The sequence below is a fragment of the Protomyctophum parallelum genome (genome assembly GCF_964188405.1).
Source record: "Protomyctophum parallelum genome assembly, chromosome: 6".
Lineage (NCBI taxonomy): Eukaryota > Metazoa > Chordata > Actinopteri > Myctophiformes > Myctophidae > Protomyctophum > Protomyctophum parallelum.
Genome location: NC_139701.1, coordinates 17,222,024 through 17,235,212, shown reverse-complemented (window position 1 = coordinate 17,235,212; position 13,189 = coordinate 17,222,024). Strand labels below are relative to the sequence as shown.

Sequence of the window (13,189 nt, the reverse complement as noted above, 5' to 3'; positions counted from 1 at the left end):
GCCGAGTTACCTCCTCCCTCACCCTAACCCTAACCTCCCCCGGGGCAGAGAATACCGGACTACTCGCCCCGGGCCGAATGGCCTTCTGCTTGGGCCGAGTGGACTTGACTTTTTGGCGAGTCGCCCAGACCACTCGCCCAGACCACTCGCCAAGGGCGAGTGGTCTTGCTACCGGGGCAGACACCTAAACCTAACCGCAACCCTCTCCCGACCCGCAGCGCACCTCAGAGTATTGCTCCTTTGGAGCAATGCTCTGTCGGATGATAGTATGCCTCCCCCCCAGCCTGCTCAAAAATGCTAAAAAGAAGCCAACAGTTCACATGCTGGTGCTGAATTCAGCTAGACTGCTAAGCAGATGAGTGAACACGGCCAACAGAGAAGAAATTGCAGAGATTACGACGAGAAAGTCAGTGAAGGTAAACCAAACCCAAACAAGGGTGGCAAGGAGTCAAGGAGCGCCGTCGCAACATTTCTAACAACTGTACAGAGGAAGAGCAGGAATGGGATCGAGCTCAGTTGACTTGCAAGAGATAGCAGCCTCTTGAAGGCTGCTCTCTCTTGCAAGTCATTGTCAGCTGGGTCAGGGAGTTGCAGGAGGCCCAGCTGAGGCATGCAGTCTTTGTGAAACGGAAACAGAGGGCAGCTTCAGAGAGGGCCCTAGTGACGGCCTTTAGTTGGCAGCAGACCATGGTCTTTATTAAGAACAGCACACAGCAGAGGCTGATCAATGCCCAGCAGAAGAGTGACACAAGTTCCAAGATGCAGGCTGAGACACAGAGCATTGTTGAGGATGTGATGTCTGCCCATGATGTTTCATCCTTGCAGACTAATGATGAAGCCTATATGGAGACAAAATCATCAACACCTTTTGTTTTCTTTCTTTATTAATCACAGCTGCATTACATTATGGCCTTATCTTTTTAGTTTTCTCTCCAGGAAGTACGGTGCTAATGAGATGGCAACTGTGGAACATGTGACCCAACCAACACATAATAAAGGTATCTATCTATTCAAGCTGAAGATAGTAGCTGGCATCAGAGCAGCTGGCATCAGAGCCAGTTAGATGATCTTGAGAGCACACTCAATCTAGTCGAACTAATCAATTATTTAAAAAATCACGCCGTGTGAAGTGAGAGGCGCTCTTATCATCGTACATCATCATACATCATCTCATTCCATTTGGAATCAGGAATAGAAATCCTGCAGTTTCTATTAGCTTGGATTACCCATTGATGATATCACTGGTGGACAGGTTTCTGAACTGCCCACAGCCCTCATACAGTATGAGACACAGACATGCCAAACAAATAATTGTGGCATTTTATCATGAACATTAGAAGGACCAATTATATGAAGATACGTTGAAAAGTGGTGAAGTGGTCCTAACATTATGCAATGTTAACAAACTCAGGCAAAAATAATCATTTGGTGAATTGTATTTATTGTTTTTTGTTACAGGAAATTCATAAGCACATGCCTTTCTTTTGGAGTGCACTTGTTTCAAATTCAAAATGGTGTCATTGTTTCAATACATTTAAATGTTCACTCGTACTAATAATCAGACAGATTAAGAGCTTTACTCAAGGAGGTAGAAAATATTTGTATTACAAAAACAATCTTCAAACACGTCTGTAAAAAGACATGGCCTTCCAGTACTAACTGGCCTAAAGATTATCCATTGCTAATGTCTCACATGCCATGACTCACATACCAAAGTATTATCCATCAACCTATGGATTAGTATTGCACAAAATGTTGTAGCATTATTAGCTACAATATAATTCAATTCTATAATAAGAATGTATTATTAATGTAATCCTATCATTAAAACAGAAAAAAAGTGATAAATACAGAAACAGTGTGCTTTTGCTTCACCAGGTAAACAGTACTGTCCTTAAGGGCAGATTCACACTATGGCAGATGTTGTGGTAGTGTGAATGCTGCGTACCGTTTCCCAGAGCGGATCACCTAAACGTTCCCGGGACAGCATGGAGGTAGTCTCTGGACCGATTGAAGTGTACTAGGATACAGATCAATGTGAAAGCATTGAATACAGTTGAATCGAAGTGTACTCGGGTGCGGAAGAATCAAGGCCAATGTGAATCATGGCCAGCGTGGACCAGGCAATCGTATTCGGGAACAGTTTGTATCAAACGGACTCAGTGTGAATCTGCCCTAAAAGTCATCTTGGGCATCTTCTTGCCACTTGGCAGTTGGAAGACAAATCTTCCAGGTTGGACTGAAGTGGAAGTTGAACTCTGTTCAGTTGAAGCCGAAGGTGTTCAGTGCGTACATGGTTATGGCCTCCCCAAGAGGCACAGCCCCTCCCAACTGCACAAAACCGAAATGATGGTAAATCACCGCAGACAGGCAGTCCTACTCTTTTCTATGACGATATATTTAATCCTCATGGGAAGAGTAGACCATGGTAGCAGGGATGGGTCCCAGCACAGGAAGCTGCATGGCAGCCGGGCTGTCCTTGTTGACTTCCAGGAAGTGACTGCAAGCATTGAAAATAGAGTAGAAGCTGGAGGAGAGGCCAGCGATGTCTGTGGAGATGTAGGGAAGGACACCCGGTGTGGCCTGGTTGTAGTACGTGATCTGAAACAAAACATGAGCAAAGAAATTAATGTTGAAATTGGTACAGGATGTTATGTTACTACTTTATCAAAGATTTCAATTATGGGCCTGGGCCGTGGCTCAGCGGTCCAGGCACCATGGCTGGTAATCCAGCCTGGCAGTGCATGCCAGGGGTTCCACTCCCAATCCCGACGGCCTTTAATGCATGTCACCCCCCCGTCTCTCTCCCAATTTCCTGTCGGCCTGCTGTGATTCTATCCCTCTACAAAAAAATAAAATCACACCTGTACGAAGTGAGTGGTGCAATTCTGTGTGGGGGTCCCCGGAAGTTCCAGACCCACAGGAACTCGCCCAGGGGGCCGGGCCGATTCCGGCAAGCCGCCCCACATCCGAAATGGTTGAGAAATGACAGAGTTGACATGTGGGGCTCCCTCTACTGTACTGTACTGTAATGTCACTGTACTGTACTGGCACACCCAAAATCATATACAGTTAATATGTGCGTGTTTAAAGCGATAATTTGTTAATTGAGTGGTCTTCTTTCTCTCAAGTGTTGCTATGGCTCATTGTGCATATTGCGTATAGCTTTTTTCTTTATTGATTTATTGCTGTTATGGCTTGACCCAGTCTTATCTATTATTTAATATTGTTATCCATTTTCATCTACAACCAAGTTCAAACCAAATAGTGCATGCATGCAAAGTTGTGTGCCTTCCACATTTGGCTCACCTTGGTCACAGTGCTGGATTCCTCCCAGATAGTGAAGCCAGCACAGAGTACCTCTCCCCTGGTGTAATCCTCAGTGGGAGGGTGGGTGGGCAGGGTAACAGAACGCAGGGCAATCAGATACGGGTCCCTGAGAGGGACAAAAGAGGATAATGTCAAAGGACAGAATGGTAATCAAGAAAGGGGGGTGGTGGAGTCAAGATAGAAAAAATCTGGTTATGAAAATGTCAAATTATGGGAAAGCCTCAGTCACTTCTGAGGTGTTATTATACAGTATTGGTTGCACAATACTGCAATGTACTCTAATGTACTGGACCGTAGTCCATTGGTCAAAGAAAATGCAGATCATAGTCTGTGAGTCTCATTGTGGTAAAATACCTGGCATCACATGGCTTCCTCCTGGAGGCCAGCATGATAAAATCATGACCTTTGCCCGCTTTCCTGACGGAGTGTGTAGCGACACGATAGATAGTGTCATCCTCATCTGCTTGGATGATCAGATGACACTCCCTGCAGTGCCCATAAAATAAGACATTGGTGAAAAATTCCAGTTATCAAAAGATTTATATGTTTAATGTCCCTGTTGCTGTCAACATCGGGACAGGCAGTTAACGAGACAAATGTGTCATTTCTGTTTGCCAACAACCACTCTGCCAAACCACTGAGGGTTAAAACTGTCCGCAGCTTCCCAAAGTGAAGCCTCAACATGTATCATTATAAAACCTTGTTGTTGCATTATTTGCCACAGAAAAAGGGATGGATGGTGCTGTTGTAAACTTGCCAATCTTGGAATAACATTTAAATCTGCTCATTACTTTGCACAGTGAATTATACTTACTCAAATATAAAGCTAGAAGCAATAGTATAAGCAATTGGGCTGGTATGGCAACATAAGCCCAATCATTTCAAATAAGTATTGAATTAATTAATACATAATAGTTTAGTAGTAACATGAATATATATTTTAGTGTGGTTTACAGATACAGAGGTTCGCATACATTGAAAGTGTACAGAGAAGGTAGAACATCCACAACTACCACAATTGCTTAAGTGGCAAATTGCAAATGTGAATGATATGTTTTACTCACGCATAAAGCCTGTCCCATTCCTGCCTCCTCCTCAGGTCTGAGAGTAGGTGGAAGGTTTGCTCTGCTGGGACGCTGACATGCGTCTCCACTTTAAAACACAGCACGTGGTTCTCCTCAAGGGTGTACAGGCTGACCTGGTAATGAAACCACATCCAAAAAGCAGAGGATTATACCTCAGTCAAACCACTGGATCTGTAGCCACATTCCTTTCACGGCAACTTACACTGAAGTGTTTAACACAAAATGGATGTGTGACAAATCATGAACATGATAAGTGTATAGCTTTAGCATGGTATGCCTATACTTCTGCCCTGCTCCTTCTAAAACAGATTTCCGGTGCAGTGGGAGGGAGGAGGGGGGGGGGGGGGGGGGACTAATCCTGAAGAATCAGCCTCCAGCAAAGAATGTTGTCTTAGTCCACACATGGCTTCAAAGTTTAATAAAAACCAATGTGAGTCTGCTTGGAATGTATTTTCCGCAATAACAACAAACATGAACGGATAACGGCCGTACAATAACAGATATACAGTATGTTCTATCCAATACCCATAATCTCCAAATCTACTACCACTACCAACCTTATTCTTCTCGCTGGTAAGCACCCAGTTTTTTCTTGCAGCCATCAGATTCAGTGCCGATACGTTGTTGTAACTTAAGTACATCTAGGGGGGGAAATATTTTTAGTGAAGCTGGAGAACTACCGGTAGATAATTGCTTTATTTTTGTACATTAAAAAGGATGGATACTATGTATACTAGTGTATACTGACTGTATACTGTATACTGACCACATGCTGTACATACTGCATGTGTGCCTTTGTTAGCTGTTTAGAAGGCTGTTTTTTGTTTTTTACTTTTTTCCCAGCTAAAAGCACAATGTGCTCTTCTAAAATGCTCATCCAAATGACCAAAGTGGAAAATGTATCAACTCTCAGCAACCAGATAAAAAGCCAGTTGTGAACGCACACCCATTGAAAACAAAACAAAACATACTCAGGGAAAAGCTCCATGGTGGACACAGCTGACATGCAATACCTGGTTACTTTGGTCCCAAGGTACTGACAAAGGCACTTCAGTTTGCTTGCAGGAGATGATGTACTTCCTGTAAATACAGTTGTGAAGCAACACACAATGAGCAATGAACAAGGCATGTTGCATTCATATCAGCTAGCTCAGTGGTTTTCAAACTTTCTGTGCCCAATGCACAACCAAAGGGCAAGTCAAAATCTCAAGACGCAAATTTATTCACATCCATGCAAAATAGCCTATAACACATGACATCGCTGTTCCTGCATTTTTAATGCCAAATAAAAAGTTTAACCACTTAAGCCGTAGTTCATAAACAGTATTGTCACAACTTTAGAAAAATAGCAAAAACGTAATGGTCCATCTACAAGCTCACAATGTGCCACATGGCAACTATAATGCCCAAAATAGGGACACCCGGGTGAAAGTGTACAGTACACACACACACACACACACACACACACACACACACACAGTGTGGTCCTATGTATTCAATTCATCAACATAGCATACAAATGGACCCAATAAGGGTATAGAATTTGTCTCTGTATTGGGAAAGTAATCTCACTGACAGATTCTGCTAACAAAATCTGTCAGCACCACTGCCCTAAACATGATTGATTGATTGATTGAAGGATTTATTAACAGTTTTGGAGAATTACAGTACTTTTCAAGCACAACTCAATACAAGACTGTTAACTGTGGACGACACCAGGTATAAAGCATTACACTTGTTTACAATAGGGTCCACCATGTTCAATTCATCATAACATTTAGAGACATACAAATATACACTACTATAAAAGCCAAAAACAGGAAATTATCATAGAGGAGGTAAAAAGGGGGGAAAAACATATACAGTGAGGGGAAAAAGGGGTGAGTGAGGGATTCAGATGTAACGTTATTAGTAGGAATAAGCCCAGGAGGAAGTGGACTAAGAAAGGGGAGGAGCCAAACCAAGTTCCTGTTTCTTCTACACAAAAAAGGAGGTCATGCCACTAGAGGTAAAAACATTATTATAATTTTTTAATTATTATATATATATATATTTTTTAAACAGAATGGGTTCCCAGATTGGAAAATGAGTGCAGACAAAGTAAAGCTAATATTGTAAGCTGTATATTATATTTTGTTTATATATTTACAATTTATAACTTTGTATAGTTGTACATCCCTGGACTTGTCTTATGGCACAACCACTTGAGAACCACTGATCTACAGCTAGCTAAGCTGACCTCAACAGAGATACTGACCTATCCAAGCGAATCTTCTTTCTGGCAATAGCCTCCTGGTAGCGCCTCTTGCCATCCTGTGAAACAAAGATCAGACACAATATTAAAGATAATGTAAAAAGAAAATCCTTATTTATCTAAAATCTATCTAATCATAGTTGTGATAGTCATAGATATGGCATGAATATGAATAAATGCCGAAACAATAACAAAGCGAGAGTCATTGTCACCACCACATGAAACCTAGCGTCCCTATTCTGGGGAGAACAAACAGACAAAGAGATTAGGTGTACAGTAGAGGGGAAAACGGAGTGGACCAAGTACAGAGTCTTGGGGGACCCTAGTCAACTACAGTACGTATAATAAGCTTTAAGTGGTTAATAACCCAGAACAACAAGTCTACTACAGAGATTTATGTAGATTTCTTTGTGTAGTTTGATGACAAACATTTGTCTACAACTTACACTGTATGCCAGTGGTTCTCAAAGTGGGGTCTGGGGACCCTCTGGGATCCTTGAGGGGGTTCCCGGATTGATAATTAATTAGTTAATACAACAAGTTTAACCACTTTAACTCTACACACATCGGCAATTTGAAAATAGCAGATCTACATGCTCACAATGCACTGTGGTGCAACGTGTTGGGAGCTTGCAAATCTGCTATATTAAAAACAAAAAGGGAAATGACGTGGAAAAATATGAAACATTTTAAGAACACAAGTATTTTCAGATTGGGGTCCAGAGCCACTGCTGTAGGCTACAGACATGTAGAGAAAAAGAGGAGACCGACATGGTTAGACCCAGATGGTTAGTTATGTAATGTCCCTTTCTTTGCTCTACATGAGCCCTGTGCGCTACAGGCTGCCTCGGACAGCCATTGGCCGCGAGGAGAACTCACCACGGGCTCAGGTCGTATCCGTGGCAACGTGAGTGGCTTCCTGTCACTGTCCAGCACCACAAAGGTCATAAAGGCGCTATTTATATGACGTAGAGGCTCTCCACCCTTGTACGCTTCTGCACACACCCCCACCTCCATACTGCGGACATACACACGTGCATAGTATGCGCGCACACACACACACACACACACACACACACACACACACACACACACACACACACACACACAATTTAGTCCACTGATTCTGGGGTACTAGGGACCCCCAGGCATCCTTGAGGTTGTTCCAAGGGGTCCCCAGCTACATGATGGATAGTGTGGAAACAAAATGGACTCATACAGTAGATCTATAACTCAGAGAGAGCACAAATGGACTTTGTTTAGGTTCCATTTGTACTACGTGGCCTAAATGCATATTAGGCCATGTACTGTATTTGCCACTGTTGTCCTGCATTTTTGCCATGAAAATAATTGTGTAAGTGTTGTTGCTGTTGCTGTATGTTTTTACAGTTGTTGAGACCGGAGACAAATTTACACACGTGGACAATAAATGAAACTAACTAACTAAACTGGGGGTCCTTGAAACTAAAAAGTTTGAGAATCACTGATCTAGCCTATTTGAGGAAATAATAATGAGAGTACTCACCTGTTCTTGAAGGAATTGTTGACAATAGCCTTCAGCACTAGCCTATCACCGATGTGCGACGGCCCACGGAAGTGAAACATGTCGATGGAACTCAGAGTTGGGTGTGCGTTGCACAACCGACTACAGAGAGGAAAAGCTCAAAAACATGAATTTGTGTTTTGATTACTTTTTTTAAATTATAAACATAGGGCTATATCTTGCACCACCCCTTAACCCTTATCCCTAAACTTATTTGCCATTTTTGCTATTTAAAAAAACCCCTTTTAAAATAGTTCAAATATCTACAAGCTCACAACATGTAGATGTAGATCGGCTAGTTGAACTATTTTAAAATGATTTTCAAAATAGTAAAAAATGGCAAATACGTTTAGGAATAAGGGCGCAAGATGGAGCCCTAAATGTATATATTTTTTTTTAACTGTCTCTGTGCTGCATTTATGATGACGCTTATGCCTAATCTATACTCCATCATGCATGTGTTCTGTGCCAAAAATAGTTGACCTACAACCTCACAATGAATGCACACAGCACGTTTTGAGCTTGTAGATCAGCTATTTTGGTACCTGACAGAGAGTCATATGACTAGGCATGAATCAGGCTTTGCTTTTGCCTTCTTGTAATGTTAGCAAACTAGGAATTTAAACTAGTTCTTCTGCAATGATAGCCAGCCTGAAAAAAGCCTCAACTAAATACCTAACAAAGAAAAACTAGACATCAAACCTAGCTGCAATAGTAGCAACATTTTCCATCCAGGCCATGATCTGACCACCAAAGGTGCTGACTTGGTGGTTGGCGTGGGGTGGCAGTACCAGCTCCACACTCTCCACCCTTGTTCGCTCTGCTGGTACGGCATTCTGGTACTTCTGGCATTCCCCTGGTGAGAACACGAAACACACTGTTATTTAACAGAAAAATGTTTGTTTGTCGAGTGACATGCCACAACATGTCGCTCACGCCACATCGTGTCTTTCTTCCCCCAAAGCATAAATGAGGCTTCCTGAGGTCTCATGTTGTACTAGTTGTACCTAGCTGAGCGGCGCTGCTGCTCAGTAGGTCGTTAATGATCTCAGCATGGATGAGTCTCATTCTCCTCCTCTCTGCCGCCAGACTGTATTCCATCTGCTCCATCTGCGTGTGCGGGATCACCTGCTTCAGCTGCACCTGTGTGTGTAGATACACACACAGACAGACGCACAGTATACAGAGTAAAGTATTTTACTTTTGTATAAAGAAGAGTCATGTGTTATTTTAAGACGTCTGCTGTGTATTTTGATATGCACATTCAAACAAACATGCACACACCAAGGCAGTCTTTGTGTCAATATACATGATCGCTATACTGGTTTCTTGGCTCTCACCTTCCCAGCCTCAGTGCGTCTTGCTACAAAGGTGGCAAAGGCATGGCAAACCTTCCATTGATTTGCAGTATACAGGTCTTCACAATTGACCAAGATGCCAACCTGAAAGGAACAACCTTTAATAGATCTATACAGTAAAGGTGATATTATTTTTGTTAAAATAAGTGTCAAATAACTGTATTCTGGTGGTAATCATCGCTATAGACTAGAGTGTTTGTTCAGTAACAGGGGTCACCCTCTCTCCAGCTCTAGAAAATACATTTTGAGTCCGGTATACCAATTTTATACAATCAGGAGAGAGAACTTAAACAGGATAAACAAGTGAAATGTGAAGTGATGACACAAAGAAATGAGCAGAACATTTTTTAAATGGAAGACTTTCAAATTAATGGTTACAATGGTTACTCTCTCCTGATTGGGTGAAGAGCTGGAGAGGCGAGGAGACCCCTGTTACTGAACAAAGACTGATTACTATAAGAATATAGAGATTTAAAATAAAGCTGATAAAATATAATCTTTAATAACTATTAAGCTACCTCAGTCATTACTGCATTTACCAATTTAAGTCCAGTAAATGTTTTATGTCCATTGCCTCCCTCTCTCCATATTTACAGAATAAAGATGGTAGCATAGTTATAGTATATAGAATACATGGGAGAACACCTCCAACCACTGCAGATGTATTAGTTATATTGTATTAACATAATCTACATACAAATAAGTCCCAGATTGTAGCTTTAATACAGTTAATATTTAGAGAAGTTAAATAAAAAGAAATGACCTCCACTAACCTCCATGCTAGACGTGAAAGCTCTGTTAACCTTGGCTATTATGTTGACAACTTGTCCCACCCTGGTGTAGACAAACCTCTATTATTTACTATCAACACTGAACAAAGGTTAATGTCAACAATATCATAACAATCTTGCTGTATGGCATAGGTCAAATGCATTTTCACAGTTCTTTTAAGGCTAGCACATCATTTTTTTACCCTATAGTGTGCTCAAAGTGGATGTCATCCACTGAGGCGGTGATACAGGAACAGCCTGCATGTCTCTCAGCTTGAGAGATAAGAGAGAGAGATCACACAGATAACCTAACTGTTCAATGTTTTAAAGGACATTCTGCCACATTGGACAGTACAGTGGGAAAGGAAAGAATGTATCAGTGTTCATTTAACTATACAAATCTAAAAGAGTTCAACTAACACTGAGGATTTTGCTGTCTAGAAAAGAAGAGATCATATCATTGCTATCGGGCAGAAACCTTGTATCTCCATTTTTCTAAAAGCTCATACAACACGTATGCTTGTAGATGTGCTATTTTCTGTTTGTGGGTTTTAAAAATATGTATCTGGTGAAATGAAATATTTACCAAAAGCTGCTGCTTGTGACTAAATAATCACTATTGGATTCATTGGGGGGCTTTTTTTATTTCTGAAAAGTAACGGTTTTTGGACATGGTTTCCGCTCGACAGTGACGACATTTAAGTCACTCTGGAAAAAAACATCTGCTGAATGTCAGTGCAAAATGGCAGGTGGTCCGTGATCCTTGCTCACCGGACAGGCAGGCGGTGGAGTCCATCCATTTGAGCAGCTGTCCTACGCTCAACTCCCCGCAGTGATTGGCATGGCAGGGCAATACAATCTGACTCATCTTCACCTCTGTTGGGTTCCTGTATGCCTCCCCGTTCTCCAGAATGAACAGCGGGTCCTCTGCAGGGTCCGCATCTGGCCTGTCAGACGCCATCACTGAACCAGACAGACAGGGAACCGAGGGAAGGTAAATTAGTAATGTGGCACCCGATGCAGTTTCAATCTCCCTTGTGCATTCTGTGAGATTGTTTCAGACAGGCAACTGAGGGAGAAATTGAAAATAAACAAATTCAAAAGCTTGAATGGAATCCTATTTGCTGTAACAGGCTAGACACAAAGTATTACAACATGCCGTGTAAGAAGAAGAAGAAAAAACTGAAATGACAGAACGACAGATCGAATTCTGCGCTGTTTGACACTTTGATGGGGTTTAGTTTGATCTGTCAGAAACAATCTCACAATGGATAATACATTCTGGCTATAGTGTTGACTGTGTCAAGTCAAGTCACGCTAGGCCTACAGACATTTCAGAATATGGAGTACCAGGTGTAGCCTATACATGACTACAAGGAACTAATATATTATTACCACTTGATACCACATGATAGAAATTTCCTCATGTGTGTTTACTTCTATAGTTCTAGATCCTTACACAACAAAATCTCTAGAAATGTGAAAGCAACATGATCATTCTGGACCACTGCCAAAGGGGCAACAAATGAACAAAAGAGGTTTTGTACTCAAAACAAGGGCTTTAAATAATCTGCAGCTCAATTTGTCAACTGGCAGATTGTTCAGGATTTCTCCTCGATCTCTACCACGAGGAAAAGGCAAAGAAATGTACTGTAGTAGCCTAGCCTCTGTACAATAACAGAGGATGTTGTTAGCGCGCCTCAATTTCATATACACTACAGTAACTTAACTTTGACTAACTTTACAAACGGATTGGGATATTAAACGCAGTATCCTTTGCGCATTTACGGGACCACCTGGGGGTTTAGTGTTATTGTAAAATCTCTGCTATTTCCAAACTGTTAATAAAGTAGGCTATTCAATCAAATATCATGCACTTCTACTTTACACTGACAGTTGGTGGTGGTGTAAACTGTGAGGAAAAGTATTGATGGGAAATATTTATAGTCTATTTGTACGTAGGCAACAGTATGTGACAGCCAAAACCAGGGTGACTCTGGCACGCACAAGTGGTCACTGGTCACTGCGCGGTGTTGGGTGACAGCCATGCGACATCGTTGCTGTGACCTCTATAATAAATTCCATGCGGAATATGAACTTTCTGAAACGTGCAACGACGACGGACAGAAATAAAAACGGGTTGGTGGTCACAACTCAGAATAGTTATGCCGCTGCGTACTAGGCCTACTATACATCATATTGCAAAAATACACTGTAGGCTACAAGACACACAGCAGGTAGCAAGCAACTATACTTAACGATCCAAAACAAGATAACAAGTTCCTTACCCAACGGCCAACGTAAAGGCTACTGCAGCAAGGGTCTTCAGGCGTTGAAATGTCAATGAATATCAGCACACACTGTAGCGAGAAAGAAGTCTGCACTCGCACTCCTCAAAAGTCTGCCAGAAAGTACACGGACACAGAGGAAAAGTGTCCGCTCACGGACGCTCTCCATTTTTCCCCCACAACAAACACGCACACACACGCACAGCGGTACAGGCACTCACACACCCTCGACCTCCGTCGTTCAAGTGGCATTCTGCCACCAGAGAGTGATAACACCCCTCTGTAGTGGCTAGCTACAGTTGCGCCCAGCCGCCCACATTTTTAAGGTGGAACAATTTGGAGCGTCTGGTGAGTCCTGGTGAGAGACTAAACCAAATTATAAAACAGCAAAAGTTAAACTATCTGCCACATTGGAAAGAAGCAACAAAAAAGCAGAGTAGCCTAAACTAGAATGCCATCTGCATCTGGCCCTAAACAGACAATATACCTGAGCAGCACTGCAGCACCGTCCGTGACCGACCCAAAACAAAGAAAAATCTTAATAACTATATAAGGCTACAG

The 13,189-nt window shown here is 42.1% G+C and overlaps 1 protein-coding gene across 2 annotated transcripts; it reads right to left on the bottom strand.

The window, feature by feature from the left end:
- Positions 1-1,433: 1,433 nt before the first annotated feature.
- Positions 1,434-13,012, bottom strand: acot11b (acyl-CoA thioesterase 11b). Of its 2 annotated transcripts, none has more exons than XM_083766956.1 (16): positions 12,629-13,012; positions 11,112-11,409; positions 10,544-10,613; positions 10,344-10,404; positions 9,553-9,654; positions 9,220-9,355; positions 8,915-9,068; positions 8,195-8,314; positions 7,549-7,687; positions 6,673-6,728; positions 5,429-5,495; positions 4,973-5,056; positions 4,395-4,528; positions 3,685-3,816; positions 3,310-3,436; positions 1,434-2,601 (listed from the first exon to the last, which is right to left on the bottom strand). In XM_083766956.1, exons 2-16 carry the CDS (start codon positions 11,299-11,301, stop codon positions 2,401-2,403), a joined length of 1,773 nt encoding a protein of 590 aa, XP_083623082.1. In that variant the 5' UTR covers positions 11,302-11,409; positions 12,629-13,012; the 3' UTR covers positions 1,434-2,400. The 2 variants fall into 2 exon arrangements, with proteins under 2 accessions (XP_083623082.1, XP_083623081.1); XM_083766955.1 differs by having other exon boundaries at positions 11,112-11,303; positions 12,629-13,011.
- Between the last annotated feature and the right edge of the window lie 177 nt (positions 13,013-13,189).